Source organism: Balaenoptera musculus, chromosome 2 (genome assembly GCF_009873245.2).
Source record: "Balaenoptera musculus isolate JJ_BM4_2016_0621 chromosome 2, mBalMus1.pri.v3, whole genome shotgun sequence".
Lineage (NCBI taxonomy): Eukaryota > Metazoa > Chordata > Mammalia > Artiodactyla > Balaenopteridae > Balaenoptera > Balaenoptera musculus.
Genome location: NC_045786.1, coordinates 170663743 through 170685088, shown reverse-complemented (window position 1 = coordinate 170685088; position 21346 = coordinate 170663743). Strand labels below are relative to the sequence as shown.

General features: G+C 57.8%; 2 protein-coding genes across 4 annotated transcripts in view; both read right to left on the bottom strand.

Moving 5' to 3' along the window:
* Nucleotides 1-4008, bottom strand: part of EML1 (EMAP like 1) — a 199544-nt gene extending 195536 nt beyond the window's left edge. Inside the window, exon 1 of the mRNA XM_036843462.1 lies at nt 3851-4008. Within this exon, the coding sequence (XP_036699357.1) occupies nt 3851-3878 (28 nt within the window). The 5' untranslated portion in view covers nt 3879-4008. The remainder of the gene's footprint in view (nt 1-3850) is intronic.
* Nucleotides 4009-12743: 8735 nt separating this feature from the next.
* Nucleotides 12744-21346, bottom strand: part of LOC118889537 (cholesterol 24-hydroxylase) — a 33191-nt gene continuing 24588 nt past the window's right edge. For 2 of the 3 annotated variants that reach the window (XM_036841295.1, XM_036841296.1), the window contains 6 exons: nt 21097-21169; nt 18591-18675; nt 17818-17928; nt 14509-14597; nt 13666-13732; nt 12777-13473 (listed from right to left, as the gene is read on the bottom strand). In XM_036841295.1, coding sequence (XP_036697190.1) covers nt 13303-13473; nt 13666-13732; nt 14509-14597; nt 17818-17928; nt 18591-18675; nt 21097-21169 — 596 coding nt within the window. In that variant the 3' untranslated portion in view covers nt 12777-13302. Of the gene's footprint in view, nt 13474-13665; nt 13733-14508; nt 14598-17817; nt 17929-18590; nt 18676-21096; nt 21170-21346 lie in introns of all 3 variants that reach the window. The other variant, XM_036841294.1, reaches the window with a different exon arrangement.

Here is a 21346-nt window from a genome sequence, read left to right as displayed (position 1 = left end):
CGGGGTTGGGGGGATGGAGTGGGCAGTGGTGCTGGTAGAAGAAGGTTTTACAGGAGAAAGGAGGTCACTCTGCTGGCTGAGCCCTCACTCAGGTTAGGGGTGTCCATCCTCACCACACCCTCAGGGAAGGTCAAATGTCCACCTGTCACTGAGCCCCAGAGAGGTTAAGTGACTTGCCTAAGACCACAGAGCCAGGGAATGGCAGAGTGGGGATTCAAACCCCAGGCTCTGATGGACCTGCATTCAGGTGCTCTGCTGAGAATACAACGGCCTATTCCTTGGTGCTTGGAATCATGAAATTGCTTTGCTGGAAACTTTCCCAAACGTGGGAGGAACTGACAGCACAGAGGCTGGATTCTCTTCCTGTGGAGTTCTGCCAAGAGGTCAAAGTCACCACAAGGTCAAAGGCAGGAAAAGACAGTCAACAGACCCAGGATATAAGGAGCCCCTCTACCCAGGCATGTGCCAGCACTTACAGACACTGTGTAAGTCTCAGGGCCAGTGAGGGACGTGGCAAGGCCCCACTTTACAGATGAGGAAGCCGAGCCTCAGTGAGGAAGTGAGCTGTCCAGCCCTCCACCTTGCTGAGGGGCAGAGCCAGGTCTGGAAGCCAGGCGACTGTAAGGGAAGCACCTTCACTGGACATGGTTACAGGCTGGCAGTTCTCAGTGCAGGCGAGTTCCTGCTATAAATATGATGCTGACTCCTGGTAACCTTAGCCTCCAGGCTCCCCTGCCCAGGCACAGGGCCATAAATCCCAGAGCGGACTACCTGCCACTGCGCTCCGTGCTGTGGAATTTTCCTGACACTCTAACAAGGTTCCGCCTTTTTTTTTAACAGGCTCCAAATTACTGGAAATAATTGGAGCCTGTAACATTGGAGAAATGTTGAGCTAGCTGTCTCCAAATGAGAAGGGCCATTGCTCACAGGCCATTGCTCACAGGAGAAATGTTGAGCTAGCTGTCTCCAAAATGAGAAGGGCCATTGCTCACAGGAGAGCCAGAAATACCTGCAAGATGGCCAGCTTCCCCATCCCCCAGGTAAGCAGGGTAGGACTTCCTGGAAGGGGCATCTGATCTGGGTTCTGCACAAACAGGGTCCGGGAAGCTGGGTTCAAAGCCCAGCTCTACTATTGACCAGCTGGGTGAACTTGCACAAGTCTGTCTGCTTCTCTGTGTTTCAGTTTCCTTAGTTATACAGTGGAGTTCATGCCACCCCCCTCCAGGGATTAAACGGTGTGTCCACAATGGCCAGGACACAGCAGACAGTTTGGTCCCTTCATTTTCCTTTTTGGGTTGCAGCTCATTTACTGGTTGAATAATAAAAACAACAGCTATGACTGCTAACAACAAGCCTGGCATTATGTTCAGTGTGTCACATGCTTTCGGTCACTTAATCCTCCCTGGAACTTGAAGAGCTAATGTCTATTATTTTTTATTATTTATTTATTTATTTATTTATTTATGGCTGTGTTGGGTCTTCGTTTCTGCGCGAGGGCTTTCTCTAGTTGCGGCAAGTGGGGGCCACTCTTCATCGCGGTGCGCGGGCCTCTCATTATCACGGCCTCTCTTGTTGCGGAGCACAGGCTCCAGACACGCAGGCTCAGTAATTGTGGCTCACGGGCCTAGTTGCTCTGCGGCATGTGGGATCTTCCCAGACCAGGGCTCGAACCCGTGTCCCCTGCACTGGCAGGCAGATTCTCAACCACTGCGTCACCAGGGAAGCCCCGCTAATGTCTATTATTGTCCCCATTTAACGGATGAGGAAACTGAGGCACAGCACCCTTGAGTAATCTGCCCAAGGTCACACAGGTCGTGGGCAGAGAGCTGAGAAATTTCCCACTGTCTACACAGACACAGAGATTGAATACTGAGAATAGGTGGAAATATTTCACAGCAGCCTCCTGGGCCCAATCACTGCTGCACAGTAGGAATCCAATAAAGACTTGAATTTCAGACAACAGACTCTAGGAGCGCTCCCCCCTCACCATAAACAAACATACATCCCTGCACACAGGCTCTGTCTTTACTCCTGCCAACCAGGTGTGATCCCAAGCCCAGCACATCAGAGACCAAAGACCATCACATGGTATTTTGTGGGCGGGAAGCCAGGCATCAACCTCACCCAGAGAAGCCCACCCAGCCAGGATGGGCAGAGCAAGAATGCTGCCCACCAGCTTCCGACCCAGCTGACCTCCTCCCAGACCCAACAGAGAAGGCTGTCTCCTCCCAGCCTCCAGCCACACACGCACACACACACACACACACACACACACACACAGACACACACACACACTCGGTACCCATTCCATCGCCCGAAGGGCTAATATTGTCCTGGGCTTCCTGAAATACCCATCCCCACAGCAGGGTGGTTTTACAAGCTGCTAAAAGCAGGGCTGTGTCCCTGGTGGAGGGAGAGAGCTATTCCGGGTTTGCGTCAGGTGTGGGCAGAGCCAGCCAGAAAGGGCCTGTCTGCACTCCCCCCACCATGCTGGCTCAGCGGACAGTTCCTGGCAGCCAGCGCCACTGGCGCCCAACAGAAGAGGGCGAGGTCAGGCCGGTTTTGTCGATGTCCCCCTCCCCAACACACATACACACACCCTCTGTTCCACATCTGACTCAGCCAGGCCCAGGCGCTGGAACTGTCCATCCGACACCATGCAGAGTGGGCACACACCGCTGTTGCCCACAAGGCACCCTGAGGCCCTCCGGGACAGCCTGACCTGCCCGAGATTCCCCACGGCGACGTTTGACGGAGAAGGAATCCGTGGCCTAGAGGCACTCAGCGGCTTAGGCGCCGAGACTTGGCTGGAGGGGACCGGGCAGGGATGCACAGGCCCATGGGCTTCTGTGCACCGGCCCGGGACCCCCACTTGCTGTTTCCACGAAGACACTGCTAAGCGCTCACTACACACCTGCAGACGCTTTCATGCGTCATCACATTCAATGTTCACGACCCCCTGTGGGTTATGTACTGTTACCACTGTCTCCTTTCTCACCTGGGGACGCTGAGGCTCAGAGCAGTCAAGCCACTTGCCCAAGGTCACCCAACTTGGAAGTGAAGGAACTGGAACTTGAACCTGGGCAGCCTGACTCTGGAGTCCCCAGTACATTCCCTGGATTAAGCTGTCTCCAGCCCCCGCCCCACCCGAGGCAGGTTCAGGGTGACGTCCACGTCAGAGCTTGTCTTCAGCTGGACGGAGCCAGGGGCCGCCAGCCAGGGAGTCCCCGCCATAGCCCCTCACCCCGAGCAGAGCAGAGGACATGTGGGCAGACTCCAGTGTCAGACCACCCCTCCGCCTGCCTGTGTCCCTGGCCATTTCCAGCCTAGAGGATTTGGGGGCCCATAGGGGGCTTGCTTTGTGCTGTCAGACCAGAAGCTCAGAACTTCCTGGAGGTCTCAGACCTCCGGGGAGTCTGATAGATGCTGTGGGTTCCCCCTTCCCCCTGATGACAGGTAAACGTTCACGCACACTCGTTTGCACGTGATTCCAGAGGCCGGCACCCTGAGCCCACCCAGGGTCCAGCCGCAGCCAGGGCCCCTGCTGCACCTGGTGGGTCGCTCCGGACGCCCCGCTGAAAGCCGGGAGGGAGGGTCTGCAGCAGAAACAGCTTCCTGCTCTACCCCCGTCAGGAAGCCGGGCGGGGGTGGGGGGGCGTGTGAGGCACAGTGAGCTTTGAAAGTCACTCGCCCCCCTCCAGGAGCCAGCCCCCCCAGGCATCAGGCCCAGAGGAAGGGGGTCCAGCCCCACAGCTGCCTGCAGCCTGCGGGGGGCCCAGCGCCCTCGGTGACCAGTGGCCTTGGCTCTGCAACCAGAGCAGCAGTGGGTAAATATAGCGCTGCCACTCACCGGCCGAGGGGCCCTCGCCGTCCGACATGGTGCAGGAGATGGGCGGGCAGCCCGCCACGGCCCGCGGGGACGCTCAGGGCCCTCGGCGGCTGTCACCCACCTGGTGGGGCTCGCTGCTGCCGGCCCCGCTCAGCGTCCAGTCCCCAGGCAGTGTCCTGCCCCGGCAGCCCTGGCTACCCGCCCCCCATGCTGGGTCAGGCAGATAAGAACGCGCTCCAGGGCCAGGAGCCGGCGGGATTGGTGGATAAATCTGGGCACTGCCCTCCCCTGCCCGGGCCTCTCCGGCAGCCTCAGAATGTTGCCCAAGAAACCGCTGCACCCCTGGGTGCTTGGTCAGGCTGCGAGACCCCCGCCCCAGCCTGGGACCCCAGAATGCCTGCAAGCTCTCTCCCTCGGACTGGTCCCACCCACGCAGTGAGGGGCACTTAGGGGCGTTAGAGAAGGAAGACAATGAGTGATGCCACCCTGGAGCATGTGCCTGGTGCTGGGGTCGTGCTGAGAGCTGCCACACTTGTCCTTGCTCTCAGGTCCCTGGGGCAGCCTCCCCTATGTTCTCCATGACACAGAAGGGATTAAGTGACCTACCCAAAGCCGGTTGGGGTGTGACCGGAGCTGGGCTCTGGAGCCCGGCTGTCTGTCTCCAAGGAGACTGTAAGGTGTGTCCCTCGCCTTTGTTTGGCAGATGGGAGCCGTCCACACTCAGGGGCACCTCCGCCTCCTGGGTTCTAACTGCTCCATGTGTGCTGGGGGGGCGGGGAATGGAGATGGACCCCCCCAAGGGCAGCCATGTGACCCTGTGTCTGGCACAGAGTGGGTGGTCAGGAAATATCAGTTGAGAGAACACACCTCAGCAAGCACTTAGTATGCACTTGCTGTGTGCTTGCCTAAGAGCCAAACCAGTCCCGCTCCTGAGTCCCCACAGGGACCCAGGCCAGAGACCAGGGCAGTGAGGCAAGTGGAGGGCTCTGGGCTGAGTTCCCAGGGCTCGGTGCCGGTGACTCCAACCCCACCCCACCCCCCACCCAGGCTCGAGGTCTACCTTCTTCTGCATGCAGAGCACAGAAGGAGTACGGTGACTTAAAGAGAAGGCGGTATCAACCCCAGTCAGAGAAATACTGGAGGGCTTCCTGGAAGAGTTGGCATTTGAGTTACATCTTTGAGGAATAAGAAAGTTTTTTCAGGGGAGGAAAGGACACTCCAGGAAGAGAGACCAGCAGGTGCAAAGGTAAGAAGTGGGAAAGCTCAACTGGAGAGTGACAAGGGACCCTGGCAGGGGCTGGAGATAGTAGTGACCCCAAGGAGAGAAGAAGGTTGATGCTTGTGAAAGGGGAGGCATACAGGGCTGGGGAAGCCAGGGCAGGATTCCTGGAGGAGGGGGCAGATGCTGGTGGTGAAGGGTCCACGAGCCTCAGAAAAATGAGAGGGGGGTGGAATGGTATTCCAAGGCATCTAGCAGCTCTTCCATTGGCAATGAGACCTTTCCTAGCCCGGAGACCTGGGGAGTAGAGGCAGGAGGGGCTCCCTTCCAGAGACGGGGTCGGGGGAAGGCTGTAGAGTCACACCAGCTGTCAGAGAGAACAGCAAAGGAATTCAATCCATGTGAGATGGTTCCAGGCCTCTTGGCCTTTGACTGTGGTGTTCCCTTGGTCAGGAATTCCCCAGTCTCCTCCTCTGGGAAGCCTTTTCTGACTGTCCCTAAAGGCAGGTCAGAGGACCCTGCACTCTTCTCTGCAAATTCTGACCTCACTGTGGTCAGTGCCTGTTCCTGGCTGTGTCTACCTCTTGGTTGGCTCTTGCTGTTATGAACAGTAATGAGCTCACTGTCACTGGAGGTATGTAAGCAGGGCTGGACAGCCACTGGGTGAGGACACAGTGGAGAGTTCAAGCAACAGGTGGAATTAGATTAAATGGCTTTGGAGTCCCTGTAGAGTGACTTGTCCTGGTTTCCCTGGACATTTACCTGTTTTAGCCCTGAAAGTCCTCATGCATCCTGGGAACCCTCAGTCTCAGGCAAACAAGGACTGCTGGTCATCCTGGGTCCCTCCTAACTGAGATTTTTATTTTAAGTGAGAAAAAGACAAAGAAAGACTGGCTCTGTCTCTGGAGCCCTAAACCCCCAGTCCCTCCACCCCAGAAATCCTCCCCCTCCTTCTGCACCACCTAGATGTGATTCCAGGACTGGGATTCTAGGCGTGAGTTGAAACCTAGCTGCCCTGTGCCTTGGGAGGGCGCGCAGGAAAGAAAGGAGGCAGGTCAGCAAGGAGAGAAGCAGCTCTTCTGGGCGCCCCCTACCTGCAGAGTGGGGAGGAGTCTCTCCCGCTGGGTCTGGAGGACTAACGAGATAACGCAGCAGCAGGAACAGCACGGGTGGCAGCTGTATCTCTAGGGAAGGGCTGGAACCAGGTGGGACCCACGTGCCCAGGCCTCCACCTTACTTTTCCCCTGGAGCTGCAGCGGGAGGGCATGAGAGGGTTCAGACCTGACTCGCTGTGTGTCCTTGGGCAGGTCATGGCCCCTCTCTGTGCCTCCATCTCCACATGGGTGGAGCATTTATGAGAACCTCGTGCACCCAGGCCTGGGTCAGGCTTGGGGGCAGGGAGAACCCCACAGAGCCCTTGCCATAAGGCACACATGGTCCCGCGGGACCTCGCAGGCTGGGCTGATGGCCCCATCATGTGTGTGTCATCTCCGGCAGCGTGTGCTTGGGGGTCCCTGGGCTGGGCCCCCAGAGGAGCACACTGGGGAACCCACCTCAGGGTGCCCCCCGAGACCACCTCAGGGTGCCCCCCGAGACCACCAGAGGCCAGGCCAGGTACCACGGGTGTGCCCAGTGCTGGACAAACAGCGGGGCTGCAGAAAGAGCCCCACCAAGGCACCTGGACTCCCAGGCAGAGGACTCCACCTTGGCCACTTCCAGGTGGGGCTGCAGGACCAGGGCTGGGGGAGCGTGATGTCAGATGAGCCTGGGTCCAGTGCCAGCTCCACCTGCCCTCCTTGGGGACTGGGACGAGCCACCCCTGCCTTGGTTTCTCAACTGGATAAGTGAGGGGTGACGCCTGTGGGGCCTTCAGAGAGGCCTAGCACCAGGGCTTAGACACCCTGTGGGTACAATCCACCTCCCCACCCTGCAGCCGTCTGTCTGTCTGCCCCTGAGTCCCACCCGGCGGGAGCCGGCTCCCCGTGCGCAGGCCACTTCCTCTTCCTGCCCCTGGCCCCAAGTCCCTTCCTGTTTTCTTTAGTGTGGGAACATGTATTGGGGAAAAAACAACTCGATTCCTCTGCTCCTGAGCCCACTGCGTGTGTGTTCATGAGCATGTGTGTGGCAGTGTGGGGGTGTGCACCTGTGTGCATGGGAGCGTGTACACGTGTGTAGGGGAATGTGTGTGTGTGTGTGTGTGTGCACAGTCCTGCGTGCGCATGTATATGTGTGTGTACTTGGGGGGCGGGTACCTATGCACCTGTGCCCTCTGGCTCCTCCCAGCCCATCCTGCAGCCCTGACTCTGCCCAGCCGAGGGCACCTGTCGTGTCCCTGTCACGGGCACCGAGACCTGGCATGGTCTTAGCTCACAAGGAGCGTGTGACGTCATTTCAACCGCCCGGTGGGCATCCATGATGGGCAGTGGCTGCCGGGGCCTGAGGCGGACATGGGCGCAGCCTCCTGGGGGGCTCACGGGCACGTGGGGGGTGGCGGAGGAAGGGCAGGGCAGGGTGCAGGGCGAGGGGGCGTGGTCAGGGAGGAGCAGGCTGACACCTGGAGGGGGAGCCGGACACCTGGACGCCCAGGGTCAGGTGCAAGGTGGAGGAGAAGCTCTGGCGAAGAGCTCGGGGTGCCGCGGGGATGGATGTGGCGGGAGGTAGGGTGAGGGGGTGGGCGGGCTGCTCCTGTGAACTTGGCAGTCGGCCAGAGTTGGGGTGCATGGAAGGGAACAGGGTGTAGGAGGTGCACATTCGCCGGGTTTGCTCTGAGCTGGGGTCCCTCTCGGGCCCTCCCCAACATCTTGCGGTCTCATGGGAAGCCACATCCCACTTCACAGGGGAGCATGAGCACGAGCCTCGCAGTGACCGCTTGCCTGGGGACCGTGCGCTCAGCGACCTCCCACACCCCACTCGCTCCTGCACCAGCCACTGAGTTCCCCCGCTCAGCCAACCAGCACCGATGCTGGGAGCAAAGTGACCCAGGAGGGAGGGAGGGTCCGGGCTGGCCCGATCAGAGGTGGGAGGGCATGGGACCCTGGCGGGGTCAAGGTGGACGCCCTGCTTCCTGCGGGCACCTGTCCTCCCCACATTCACACAGACCCCAGCTGGGTCTCAGGGGTCCCGGCACCTCCTCCCTGCTGGACACCCCGTCTTCCTGGCCCCACTCCCGTAAATAGAGGCAGGAAAGTTTCAAACAAGGAGCCTCACCTGGGGCCTTGGTGACCATGACTTGAAGAAGGACAGAGGATGTCCCCGTTGGATGGACCTGCGTCCCCTGGGTGTGTGGCCTTGGGCGGGCCACCTAGCCTGTCGGGGTTAGGTGGGGCGTGCGATGCACAGCCAGGGCCGAACACCTGCTCTGTCCACCTCCTTAGCTTAAAACAGACACCCCCGTAACAGCTCGGGTCACGGCAGACACACACCCAGAGGCACGCAGCCTGAGACACGCAGACACGGCCGCTGAGACCCGTCTGCACAGCCTCACACGCGAGAGAGAGAGATACACAGAGACAGGGAGACCGCAGACACACAGAGATATATGGAGAGACACGAATGGACACACACTTTTGGGGCTCACACACGCGCCCATGGGCTCCCATATACATAGGCTTACACACACACACACACTCCAGTGCAGCTCTGGGAGCTGGTTTCCCACACCCAGGGCACCCCCATCCAGCCCAGGCACCCTAAGCTGATGGCTGCCTGGGTGGCCTTGGGTGCGCCTCCTGGCCTCCAGGCTCCCGGCCAGGAAAGAAGCCTGAGAGGCCCGTCAGCTGCACTGGATATCCCTGGGGCGTGAGGGTGTGGGCAGCTCCTGGGTTCCTTGGGGCAACCCCTCACCTCTGGGTGCAGGCCAAGGAGCCGCCGTCATTTGGTGTGTGCGAGGGGCGGGTGGCCCAGGGCACGCGGAGCTGCTGGGGAGGCTCTGGTCTCCTCCTCAGGCTCCTGGGCTCACAGCAGGGGTGAGGCCCCCAGGGACAGTGAAGCCCCACCTCTCGGGGCCCTGTCTGTAGAAAGGGGCCCGGGGTCACAGTACAGCTGGGCCCGGGGCTGGCCAACGCCACCGTCACGGACCCTTCCTCAGCCAGGATCCCAGGGCCGCCCGAAGGGCTCTGCCCCCAGGCTGGGGATGCAGGAGCTCTGCCACGGCCACATCACCCCCCTCTGCCCCCCAAAAGCTGAACCAGTGGAGCTGGGCCCGAGGACAGGGAGTGCGGAGGGGAGACAAGCCCTTTGCCCCTGCCCACCTGGCATTGACCCTGGGACCCTCCACACCCCACCTGGGAGGCCGGGCTCCTGCATGAAGGGCTCCAGGACTCCCCACCTCCTGCCCGGCCACGCCACCTTGAGGTCCACGGAGCCTCCTCCAGGGCAGGCCTGGGGCCTGGGCATGGTCAGGTGGAGCTGCCTGGGGCACAGCCGAGAGTGGGAGGCTCCGGGCCTCCTCTGGCCCCATCCTCTGCAGTGACCCTCAGGCCCCCCACCCTGGGCGTGACCACTCGGCCTGGCTGGCCGGGGTTGGCCCACCAGCAGAGGCTGCCTAAGGTGGGCAACACCAGGAGGGTGACCATGGTTTCCTCCAGTGGGAAGAAAGTGCGGGAGAGCCATGTTCTGGGAGAAATGAGTGTTTTTATAGCCCTAGACCATCTGTCCCCATCCCAACCCTGATTCAGAGAAATGACCCTCCTCTGCAAGTCTCCTGCTGCCCACCAGAAATACCCCAGTGTCTGCCTCCTCCCCCGGCTGGGGTTATTTTTGGACGTCCAGGCAGAGATGCCCAAGGCTGTCTGGAGGAGCCCAGGGTGAAGTCTGGGCAGACGTGCATTTACGGGATCGAGACCCTCCTTTGGGTCACATACTTATCAGGAAGCCGCCTGCAGATGCAGGATTCTCGCCTCAGAGGAGAGTAAGTGTCCATGCAGGGGGGGGTGCAACGCAGAACGAACCCCTGGCTTGAGTCCCCTCTCGCCCCTCCCCTGAGGTCGCCTCCAGGTGGTCATCCCCTCTCATGATCACCCAGGAAACCCCACACACACTGTGTTTGTGGGGTCTGCCTGGCTGGACCTACTAGGGTAGCGGACACCATACCTACTCAGCCAAGACAACCAGGAGGGGCTGAGCCCCATCCAGAACCTTCCCAGCAGGGCAACTAGTTGTGGTCCTCTGCCCACCCATGCTGGCTGCCACTGAGGCCCAGCAGGGCCACCAGGCAACCCCAGAGCCAGCCTCCAGTCCCAGCACCCAGAGCACAGAGGAAGATATCCTCCCATCTGACCACGGCTGGGCCAAGCTTCTCAACCCCACACCAGCAGACAAGGCTCCTGAGGCCCCTCCCCAACCCAGCCTGGCCAGAAGACACCCTGAGGGTCCCCCATCACCAACCTCCAGACCCCTGGAGCTGAGGGCACCAGAAGTGACTTCCGGGGAGCATAAAATGCATTTGAGGTGTTAGAGCAGCTCAACCCTGAGGGATCAGGGGGGACTTGGGTGAATGTGCAGGCTGGAAGTTTCCTGCCTGGAGTGAGATTGTAGACCCACCTCACCTTGTCCAGGTTTACAGATGAGGGGGCGGGCTAGGAAAGGGTCATCAATGCCCGAGGTCCTGAGGGAGGGAACGGCAGGGCAGAGGGGACCAGAGAGACCTAGGGAGGCAGCAGGAAACAGCCTGACGCCATACTCATCTTTGGGCATTTCTCCACCGCGGGACTTTTCTTGCCAAAACCTTCCCTTCCAGGTGAGTCCAGACCTCCCGGCTCGTCCCACTGCGGGTCTGCCGGCATCCCACCACCAGACGCAGGCCCACCGCCCGGATAGGTGAGGGGGAACCACCGAGTGATCGCTGCCCCCTACCCGCGTGGCAGTGCCCCTGCCGCCCCACCAGCTGCCTGACCCTCGCCAGGCCTCAATGCCCCATCTGTGAAATAGGGACCGTTATGCCCGCCTCCTTACCCCCATCCCAGTGGTCATTGGATGCCCCAGACCACCCGCGCCTCTCGCCCTGACCCCTCCTCCAGGAGGCTGGGCTTGCGTCGCCTCGAGTCCCTCCCCCTCCGGACCTCCGGGCCCTCCGAGGGTTGGGGAGGCACCGCCCACCCTGCCTGCGGTGGACCCGCAGTTCTGAGAGCTGCGCCGGGCGCCACCGTGTGGCTCTTCTGGGAACTGCACTGCCCGGCCTCCTCTCGACGTAACAGCAATAGATGCCACCGCCCGTTACAGTTACAGCTGCTGAGAGTGCAGCACTGACGCTGAAAGGCTCTGTGCTAAGCCCCATCCACGTGGAACGTTCTTAATTCTCCCACAAAGCTTCGGATGTGGGTCCTGTTATTTGTCCTCCCTTACAAATGGGGAAACTGGGGGGCGAAGCGCTGTAACCAGTGACAGATGGGGTAGGATTTGACCCCAGGAGGTCTGGCTGCAGGACCTTGGTTTTAATCCTATCCAGCTTGCCTGGGCCCCGGGGGTTTGTACCAGCCCTGTGCACACTGAGGTCTCCTGGCGGGGGGCTTAAAAGGAAAGGTTTCCAGGCCCCACCCCAGCTGACCCGATCCAGCTGGCCCAGACACACCCTTCTCAGAGCCACAGGAGGTTCTGGCCTCCCCACCACCACCCCAAGGCAGGGAGATGGAAACAGAGAGGGTGGGGCGTAGCTGGATAAGGGCCCAGCCGAGTGCTCAGGTCAGTCCGGGGGTTGGGGGAGCAGGAGGGCCCGCACTCAGCAAGGAATCTGCAGCTACAGAGGCGCCCCAGAGGCCAGATGCCCCGCCCAGAGGCTCAGATGCGACCACCCTCGTGGGACCCCATGTCCAGCCTGGGCTGGGAACGCAGCCCCATCCTAGGGCAGAACACCCACCTGTGCTGAGCGTGCCACTTCCTCCCCTGAGCCCCAGTTTCCTCGTCTGCTAACTGGGAAGACCCCTCGGAGCTGTCATTCAAGACTGCAGCAAGGGCTGAGGAGCCGCCGTACAGCAGGGGCCAGTCCACATCTGTGCCCTCTCAGGTATGGTGGGGGGGCCTGTCCGGCGCACGTACCCCAGGCAGTGGGCCAGTTGTTCCTGCATGCAGACAAACTCCCAAGTGCTGAAGGAGAAGCAGGCCCTTTCCCTTGGACAGGCCCAGAGGACATGGCGGGTCCCGTATTTCCTGCCCCTCGGCCACCCCTCAGCCCCGAGTAGGAAGGGACGGCTTCCTCACCCCCCCACCGCCACGAGGGTTACAGTCTCAGCACCTGGGCCCCAGCAGCCTCCTCCGCCCAGGTCAGGAGGGGCAGCCCTGTGCCAGCAGGTGCACAGGTGCAGTGGGTGTGAGGCCAGGCGTCCACACTCAGCTCCACCAAGCTGCCCCCAAGAGAGATCCTGGGGGCTCCAGCCTATGTGAGGCCCTCTGGAGTGTCAGTGGCCTTGTTGGGAGTAGACTAGACCACACAGGCCCCAGGGCCCCCGACCCTCTCAAATCAAGCTCTCAAAACTGCCCATAGTCCCAGCCTCACCCCCCAGGAGCATGGCCTTGCACATAACACGGGGCCCTCGTGGAAACCTGGGCTGTCTTCTCCCGACGTGGCATTGTCTGGGCATCTCCAGGGGCAGCTTCCAGAGCTGCATCAGCCCTTAGGGAGATCAACCTCAACAAGGTACCCATTTTGCAGATGAGAAAACGGAGGCCAGAGCGCCCTGGCCTGGTCTGGCCGTTCATTCATGCAGTCAACACATTTATTTATTGAGCATCGACTCTGTGCCAGGCCCTGGGTGGGCACAGGGGGCTCAGAGGTGAATCACACGCAGACCCTGCCCTTGAGGCACTCACAGCCTGGCAGGGCAATTGGTCACATCGAAGGACACTCATGATACAGTGTGGTCAGTGTGGTGCTAGAGGTAGCACAGGTGGCCAAGGGAGCACAGAGGAGGGGGCCCTGGCCCAGCCGGGAGGTGGCAAGGGGGGCTTCCTGGAGGAGGTGACACCTGAAGAGGGCTTTAGGGAGTGAGCAAGAGTTAGGGTGTCTGGCAGAGGGCGTGGCCTGTGTAAAGGGGTGGGGGGAGACAACAGCACATCTGGGCGGCAGCTGGGAGATGGCAGGCGCTGGTCCAGGAAGGGCAGCGGAGTTAACAGGGGACGGGGAGCTCTCAGGGCTGTGAAGCAGGTGGCGGTGGGCAGAGGGCCCGCTGGGAGCCAGTGTGGAGGGCGCTCCCGGGGAAGAGGGCAGGGGAACAGCGTGGGCGCGGCCCTGGAGGAGGAGTCCAGTCCTGCCCGGGACCCCTCAGCAGGGCGGGGGCGGGGGCGCGGGCTGCCAGCCCCGAGGCTGCAGGGTGCACAGCACAGGGTCCAGCGGCTTGAGCGTGGCCTGCTCCAGCAGCCTGAATCGCTGCCCGGGCACCAGCCGGAACTCCAGCCTCTGCAGCAGCTTGGCCATGACCACCTTCACCTCCATCTGTGCGTGGGGGGGCGGGGTGGGGGGGTCAGTGGCGTGAATGAGGGAGTAAGCAGCAAGTGCCACAGCTGCCTGGGTCCCCAGCCCCCAGCCCCCAGCCCAGGGACCCAGAGCAGGGCTCTGAAACGCTTCCCAGACAAGACGTCACCCCGCAGTCACTTCTGGGCAGAAACCCCAGCGCTGGCCCCCTACCTGAGCAAACTGCTGCCCAATGCAGGAGCGGGGTCCCAGGGAGAATGGGAAGTAGGTGAACTTCGGCCTGCGTGCGGGGAGAGAGGCGTCAGGAGGCAGCCCCACAACAGTCGTGACAAAGCCATCCTTGTGATGACCGGCTTTGGGCCAGGGCTGGTTTTCGAACACGCTAAAGACATCAACAGCTGACTCGGCTAAGCTCTGAGTCAGCATTGTCTCATTTTATCCTCCTTTGAGCCTTCCGGAAGGAGCTGTTGTTATTCCCATTTCACAGATGGAGGAACTGAGGCTCAGAGAGGCAAAGCAACACCCCCAAGGTCCTACGTCACTTCCTCCACTTATTCAGCCGGTCGCATGCCCAGCTCTGGGCAGTCTGGGTCTGGACTCAGGTGTCTGTCCCCTGAGCCTGGCTCTCCTCCCCACCACTGCTTCAGTACTTGAAACCATTCACTCCCACAGCCACCTCTAGAGGGAGCCGTCGGTATTCCCATTTCTCAGATAGGAGCATCAGGGTGTGGGGGGGCGGGGATGCAGTCACTTGCCCAAGTCACAGGACTTCCCAGTATAAGGGACTGGTTATGAGCACAGACTTTAAAACCAGTCTGAGCTGGGCTCAAACCTTGGTTCTGCCCCTTCCTGGCTGTTCATCTTTGTGCAAGTTACCTAACCTCTCTGAGCCGTGATTTCCTCTCTGTAAATGGGGGCAGAGTGGGGTTCACAACTCCCTCGCAGTGATCTGGAAGGCTATGTAGGCTCAGTGAGCACAGGCAGCTCAGACCAGAGGCCACGGGGACCATCCTCCCACCAGGTTTCCACTTGTGGACAGTTTGAAGAGAGACTTACTTGGGTGCTTTGGGGCTGAAGCGATCTGGGTTGAAAGTCAGCGGGTCCTCAAAGTATGTGTCCATCCGCCCCATGACATAGGTGCTGAACTGCCGGGCAGAGGATCTGCTTGTCTCCGGCTCCGAGGATGGGTCCCCTCGCACCTCCCCCACCTGCTGCAGTCACCCAGTGGGGAGACTCGGAGCAGAGTACCCCCTCCCGCACTCCCCACCCCTGCCCTACTCCACCTGCCCATCTCCCCACCCACACATCTCCCCACCCATCTTCCACCTGGCCATCTCTCCACCTGGCCATCTGGACCAGTGCGGAATTCCACTGGCCCCTGAAAAGTCTCTAAGAGGAAGAAAGGGGGCAGCCCAATGTGCTGCCGACCAGCTGGGCATGCTACATCATCCCATGCTTGACCTCACCCTATGGGGGAGCTACAATTATCCCCATTTTACAGATGAGGAAACTGAGGCTCAGAGGTTCATGACTTGCCTGAAGTCACCTGGCAAGTAAGCGGCCAAAATGAGATGCAAACTCAGGTCTGCTGCGAGGCCATCTTTCTCTAGATTCCTGAGAGCTATTATTCAAAGTTTCTCTTCAGCACAAGGCTTGCTTCAGCGGGGCGGGGGTGGGGGAGCCGCAGAGCCCCCACTAGCCTTTCACCTGCACACCTGGCACCTCCTGATTGAAGTTGATGCTCCATGCCCCGGCCCCCAGGGGCCATTCATGCCCCATAACTTGGGCCCTGGGTGCTGACCTTTGCACAAAGTGTCTCCCCAAGCCCTTGCTGCCCCTGGTTCTCTGTGTGAGAGCCCAGGGCATCCAGGGCTGGAGGGGGGGCCTGGAGCTGAGTGGGAGCATAAGATCAGGAGGGGTCTAAGGTCAGCAAAGGGCGCCTACTACGTGCCAGGGGTTTTTGCCAGACACGTGATGTACATTATCCTGTATTATCCTGTTGACTCAGGTACCATTATCCCCATCTTACAAGGATGGTACTGAGGCCTGGAGGTTCAGGGTCTTCCCTGAGTTAACCCAGTCAGCAGTGAGCAGGGCCGGGATTAGAGCCTGGGTCTGCCCACTCAAGGTCCATGGGGTTGCACACATGGGTGGAGAGTCGCCCCAGGGCCTCGCCCTGCCAGATGTAAGGGCATTCTGAAGAGATGGTCATTAAGGCAGGTGGTATTGGTGCAGGATGTTTTAAAAAAAAAAAGTACAGATACTGAATTCCCTGGCGGTCCAGTGGTTAGGACTCCATGCTCTCACTGCCGAGGACCCAGGTTCGATCCCTGGTCTCAGAACTAAAATCCCACAACCTGCATGCTGTGGCCAAAAAAAGAAAAAAAAAAAAAGCACACATGGATGAAGCTTTGATATGTGCTGGAGAGGGCTTGGCAGAGCCCTGGGGAAGGGAGACTCAACAGGTGGGACTGGAGCATGTCTTTCTCCTTTGTAAAAATAAACATAGGTTCTATCTGGGGCTGAACTGCATCCCCCTAAAATTCATAAGTTGAAGTCCTAACTTCAGAATGTGACTGTATTTGGAGATAGGCTCTTTAAAGAGGTAATTAAGTTAAAATGAGGTCACTGGGGCCCTTAATCCAGTATGACTGGTGTTCTTATAAGAAGAGGAGATTAGAACACAGACACACACAGAGAAGAAGCCTTGTGAAGATGGAGGGAGAAGATGGCTGTCTGCAAGCCAAGGAGGGAGGCCTCAGAAGAAACCAACCTGCTGACACCTAAATCCTGAACTTCTGGCCTCCAGCACCATGGGAAAGTAAATTTCTGCTCTTTAAGCTACTGTGTCCATGATGCTTTGCAATAGTAGCCTCAGCAAGCACAGACCCTTACCTCACACCATAGGCAAAATCAATTTCAGTTAGATAAGAGCTTAACTTTCAAAAGTGTAAAATCAGTAGAAGACAATGTAAGTGAATACTCTTCTGACTTCAAAGCAGGGAAGAATTTCTTAAACAAGACAAAACAAGATAACTAACCACTAAAAAATTTAAGAACGTCAGATCATTAAAAACAAAGACAAACCACGTATCTAGAGATGACATTTGCAACACATCTACCTGATAAAAGATTAACATGTGAATTTGTAAAGACAACTCTACATAATAATAAGAAAAGACAAACGACCCAAGAGAGGGAAATGAACAAACACCTCACAGAAGAGGAAAAACAGTGTAGGGCTGCCCAACCTCACCAGTAATCGGGAAAGTGCACATCAAGACCACAGCAAAATACTTTCCTTACACTTACTGGACTGGCAAAAAATAAGAAATTGGCCCCTACTAAGTGGTGAGGCAGATAAGGAACAGACTCTCTCTTAACACCACAAGGGAGCGTCTGAACTGGCAAAGCCACTTTGGAAAATAATTTGGCCCCAGTTTATAAAGTTGATCAGTCATCTGTCCTACAACCCAACCCTCCCACTCCTGGGCACACACCCAAAAAACACATTTGCACATTGCATCAGGACACAAGGACAGGAAAGCTGACAGCAGCAGCTGTGCTCGTGATGGCAACAAACTGGGACCCTCTCAAATGCCTGTTGACCCCGGAATCGATGTGCAATAGTGCAACTCACACGGCAGAATATTACACAGCAGTGAAAATGGATGGCCTACAGCCACACGTGGAAATCTACACTATCTTAATAGACATTGTACTGAGTCACAAAGCAAGTCCTAAGACATATTATTGTGTGGGCGTGCACACACACGAAGGCGAGGGAATGGTAAGCACAAAATTCAGGAGAGTGACAGCTTTTGGAGGGAATCAGGAGAATGATGCGTACGTAGGTGGTTACGTTCTAGTTTTGGGGGCAGGTGGTGGGTTTGGGGAGGTCATTGTGCATGAATGGAGCCTGAATGAATGAATGAATGAATGAGGAAACAGCCAGAGGAACAAAATGTAAAGGAGAACAGGGGGGAGAAAGTCAACCTCAGTGGGAGGAGGGGCCATGGAGAGAGAAGGAACTGGGGCAAATTTGGGCCAGCTCTGAAACTCGGCACATCCCATTCTGCCTCTTGCTGGCTGTGTGACCTCAGGAAAGTAACTTAACTTCTCTGAGCCTCAGGCAGCCTCAACTGTAAATGAGGCACCTCCCTTTTAGAATCATCCGCTGTAATCTTACACTGGACAGTGGGGTGGGGAGAGAAAATTCATCACAGGGTTATGGTAAGACTCAAACAAGAATGCACGGGGCGGCCAGGGAGGATAACGGGGTCACGGACTTCGGAGGAGTCCCTGACCTCAGCGGACAGCCCCGAATTGGCCAGCTGGGGGCAGGCAGGCAGGGCCCCCACGCACCAGGAGCGGGGTGTTGCCGGGGACTCGGACCCCATCGATCAAGGTCTCCTCCTCCAGCAGACGAAAGGTGCCCCAAGCTGGCGGGTACAGCCTCAGCGACTCTTTGAGGACCTGCAGACACCACACGGGGAGATAACGAGAGACGTCAGGAGACCCCACGGAAAGTGCCAGAAGCATGTCCCGGACGCATCTCTGCTCCATTTCACGGTGCTGAATGTGCACCCACGGCCGAACTGGGTCCCTGACCCCTGCAAGGTCAGCCTCATCTGCGTGTCCAACCCCTCATGTGACAGAAGGAGAAACCAAGGCCCAGAGGAGGGGCTGTGCAAAGGCACAGTGCCAGAGACCAGACCAGACCCGAGACCAGAGCCAGGCCTCCCTCTAAACCAGGGCTCCCACCATCCGAGGACTCCGGCAGCTTGAGGAAGGCCTCCTCCTGTGCTGTGCTGGGGGCTGGAGGTGGGTTCTGCTGAGCCTGGCCCCCAGCTGGGAAGCCTAATGCTTGTGGAAGCCAGGCCTAACTGGGCTTTACTAACTGGGCTGGTTTCCATACTGGAATCCCCTGGGAAGCCTTAGCCATGCTGGGTCCCGCCGCCAGCGACTCAGTATCATTGGTTTGGAGCAGCCTGGACATGGGCAGTTTTTTAACCTCCCAGGGGATTCTCAGGTGCAGCGACGTTCGAGAACCCCTGTACTAGAGGGTTCAAGGAGGCAGCAGGCCTGGTCGATGAATCGCCCACCTCTGCCCAGAAGCTTCTCCCCCATCCCCACACCTGGGACAGGTACTGCAGTCTCCCCAGGTCCTCGCAGTCAAGGTGCCTCTTGGAACCGATGACCTCGTCCACCTCGGCCTGCAGCCTGTCAGTCAGACAAAGACAAGTTCGTCTCCAAGGAGAGATGCCCCACGTTAGTTTTAAGAAGGGCGGGATGGGAGGAAGCGTGAAGAGAGAGGCCTGGGGCTTCCCCGCTGCACACACTGCCCCCCAGCCCCCGTTCTTGAAGGAACCTCCACGTCCAAACGCAGACGCCCAGGCAGCTGGGAACTACGTTCCAGGCCCTTAAAACATTCACCCGCTGTGTGTGCTGCTCGGAATCGGCTGTAGGAAACAAACCACCACAGAACAAGGTCTTTGCACAAAGATGCCTATTTCAGCCCGGTTCACAGCAGCTGGAAACAGCAGAAGGAGCGATGCAGGGATGCAGGTACAAGCCTTAGGACGTGCACCGTTAGAATAATATGCAGCCGTAAAGGTGGGCCTGGACCACTTTCCGCCCATGACGGGGGCTTTTGTCAAAAGACAGAAAATAACAAGTGCTGGTGAGGATGTGGAGAAATCGGAGCCCTTGTGCACTGCTGGTGGGGATGTAAAGTGGTGCAGCTACTGTGGAAAACGGTATGGAGGCTCCTCAAAAAGTTAAACACAGAACTACCTTGTGATGCAGCAATCCCACTTCTGGGTAGATGGGTCTCAAATAGATATTTACACACCGACGTTCACAGCAGCACTATTCGCAATAGCCAAAAGGTGGAAGCAACCCAAGTGTCCACTGATGGATGAATGGATAAACAAGATGTGGTCCATACATACAAGGGAATATCACTCAGACTCAAACGGGAAGGGCATCCTGCCACTTGCTGCCACACGGATGAACCTTGAGGACATTATGCTGAGTGAAACAAGCCAAACAAAAAGGACAAATACACTATGATTCCACTCATGTGAGGTCCCGAGAGGAGTCGCATTTCTGGAGACAGGAAGTCGAATGGTGGTTGCCAGGGGCTGGAGGAAGGGAGGCAGGGAGTGAGGAGTTTTAGTGTTTAACGGGGACAGTTTCCGTTTGGGATGCTGAAGTGTTCTGGGGATGGATGGTGGTGAAGGATGGTGGTGACAGATCCACAACAGTGTGAATGTACTTAATGCCACTGAACCGTACACTTGAAAATGGTTTAAATGGTAAATTTTATTATATATATGATATTATATATGATATATATATGATATACATATATACACATAGACACAATATTAAAAAAAAAAGAACTTGGGAAGAGGTTGCAAAAATGTGGGGCAATGCTGTGATAATATACATGGCAAAATTCAGTAATTAATCACGAACTGTCACTGAGTGGATGGGGGCACCACAGGTGGATTTATTATTATAATTATAATCATTATTTTAACTTTTCTGCTTTTTTCCAAATTTTTAATAAATACTATTACGTATTTTTAAACACCAATAAGCTACAGTTGACCCTTGCACAACGCAGGAGTTAGGGGCACCGACCCTCCGCACAGTCAAAAATCCGAGTATAACCTTACAGTTGGCCCTCCGTGTCCGTGGCTCCACATCCACGGATTCAACCAACTGCGGATCGTGTGGTGCTGTAGCAGGTATTTAGTGGAAAAAATCCATGTGTAAGTGGACCCGCACGGTTCAAACCCTTGTCGTTCAAGGGTCAACGGTGTTATATTCTCAGGCAATCGTTCAATCTGCCCTTTCCTGCCGGTGATGACAACCGTTGCTCTCGTGGACCCTTCCCCATGTCCACGGAGGTCCCACCCCCAAGCCTGTCAGCGGCATTTGCAGAGCGCTCTTACATTTAGCTCAGCCCATCTGTGCAACCGTCCTTGAGGGACACTGTTTGTATTTAAGGAAACCAACGGCCCAGCTCAAATGCCATCTCCCCAGCGATGCCCTCCTTTGTCTTGCCAGGTGCAGACAAGCGCTCCCTCAGCACTTTGCTTGGAATTCTGTTCAGTCCTCAGTGCCAGCCCCTGGCCAGGCCCTGAGTACATCTTGGGAGGGAAAGAGCCACGTCCCTGCCCTCTTGGAGCTTCTGGTTTCATGACTGAAATAGACTCAAAGCAAACAGTCCCAGGAGAAAACGCATCTGTGAGCTGGGAGGAGGCTAGGAGGGGAAACAGAGTGGATGCTTCAGGGGTCTAAGAAGGCTTTTGAGGAGGGGGAAGAGGAAGGGGGAGGAGGAGGAGGGGGAGGAGAAAGTGGGAAGTGGAGAGGGAGGGGAAGGAGGAGGGGGAGGGGAAGGGGAAGAAGAAGGGGGAGGAGGAGGAGTGGGAATTCTCCAGGAGAAAAGCAGGAAGAGGAGCTTCTAGAAGTAGGAACAGCACGTGCAAAGACCCTGGGGTGAAGGGAAGCAGGACACATTGGAGGGGGCTCAGCCATGGGAGATGGGAGCAGGTGGTCCTCTAGGAACAAGACATCAGATAAACCCCTTCACCAACGTCAAGGGGAGCCCCCCATCTCCCCTCTTCGTACCTCGCCAAGATCTCCGGCTGGCGCGACAGCTCCATCACTGTGAATGCCAGGTGATTGGCAGAGGTCTCGTGACCTGCGGGAAAGGAGGAGAGCGGAGGCTCCACGAGGCCTACGGGGCTGCTGCTGGCCCAGCCTGCCTGGCCTCTGAGACCCCAAGCCCCTGGTGGTAGTTCAAGCCCTCACTTCTCTCCCTTGGCTGAGCCAGACGTACAGATACGAGGGAGACACCTGTCCACCTCCGCATTCCTGG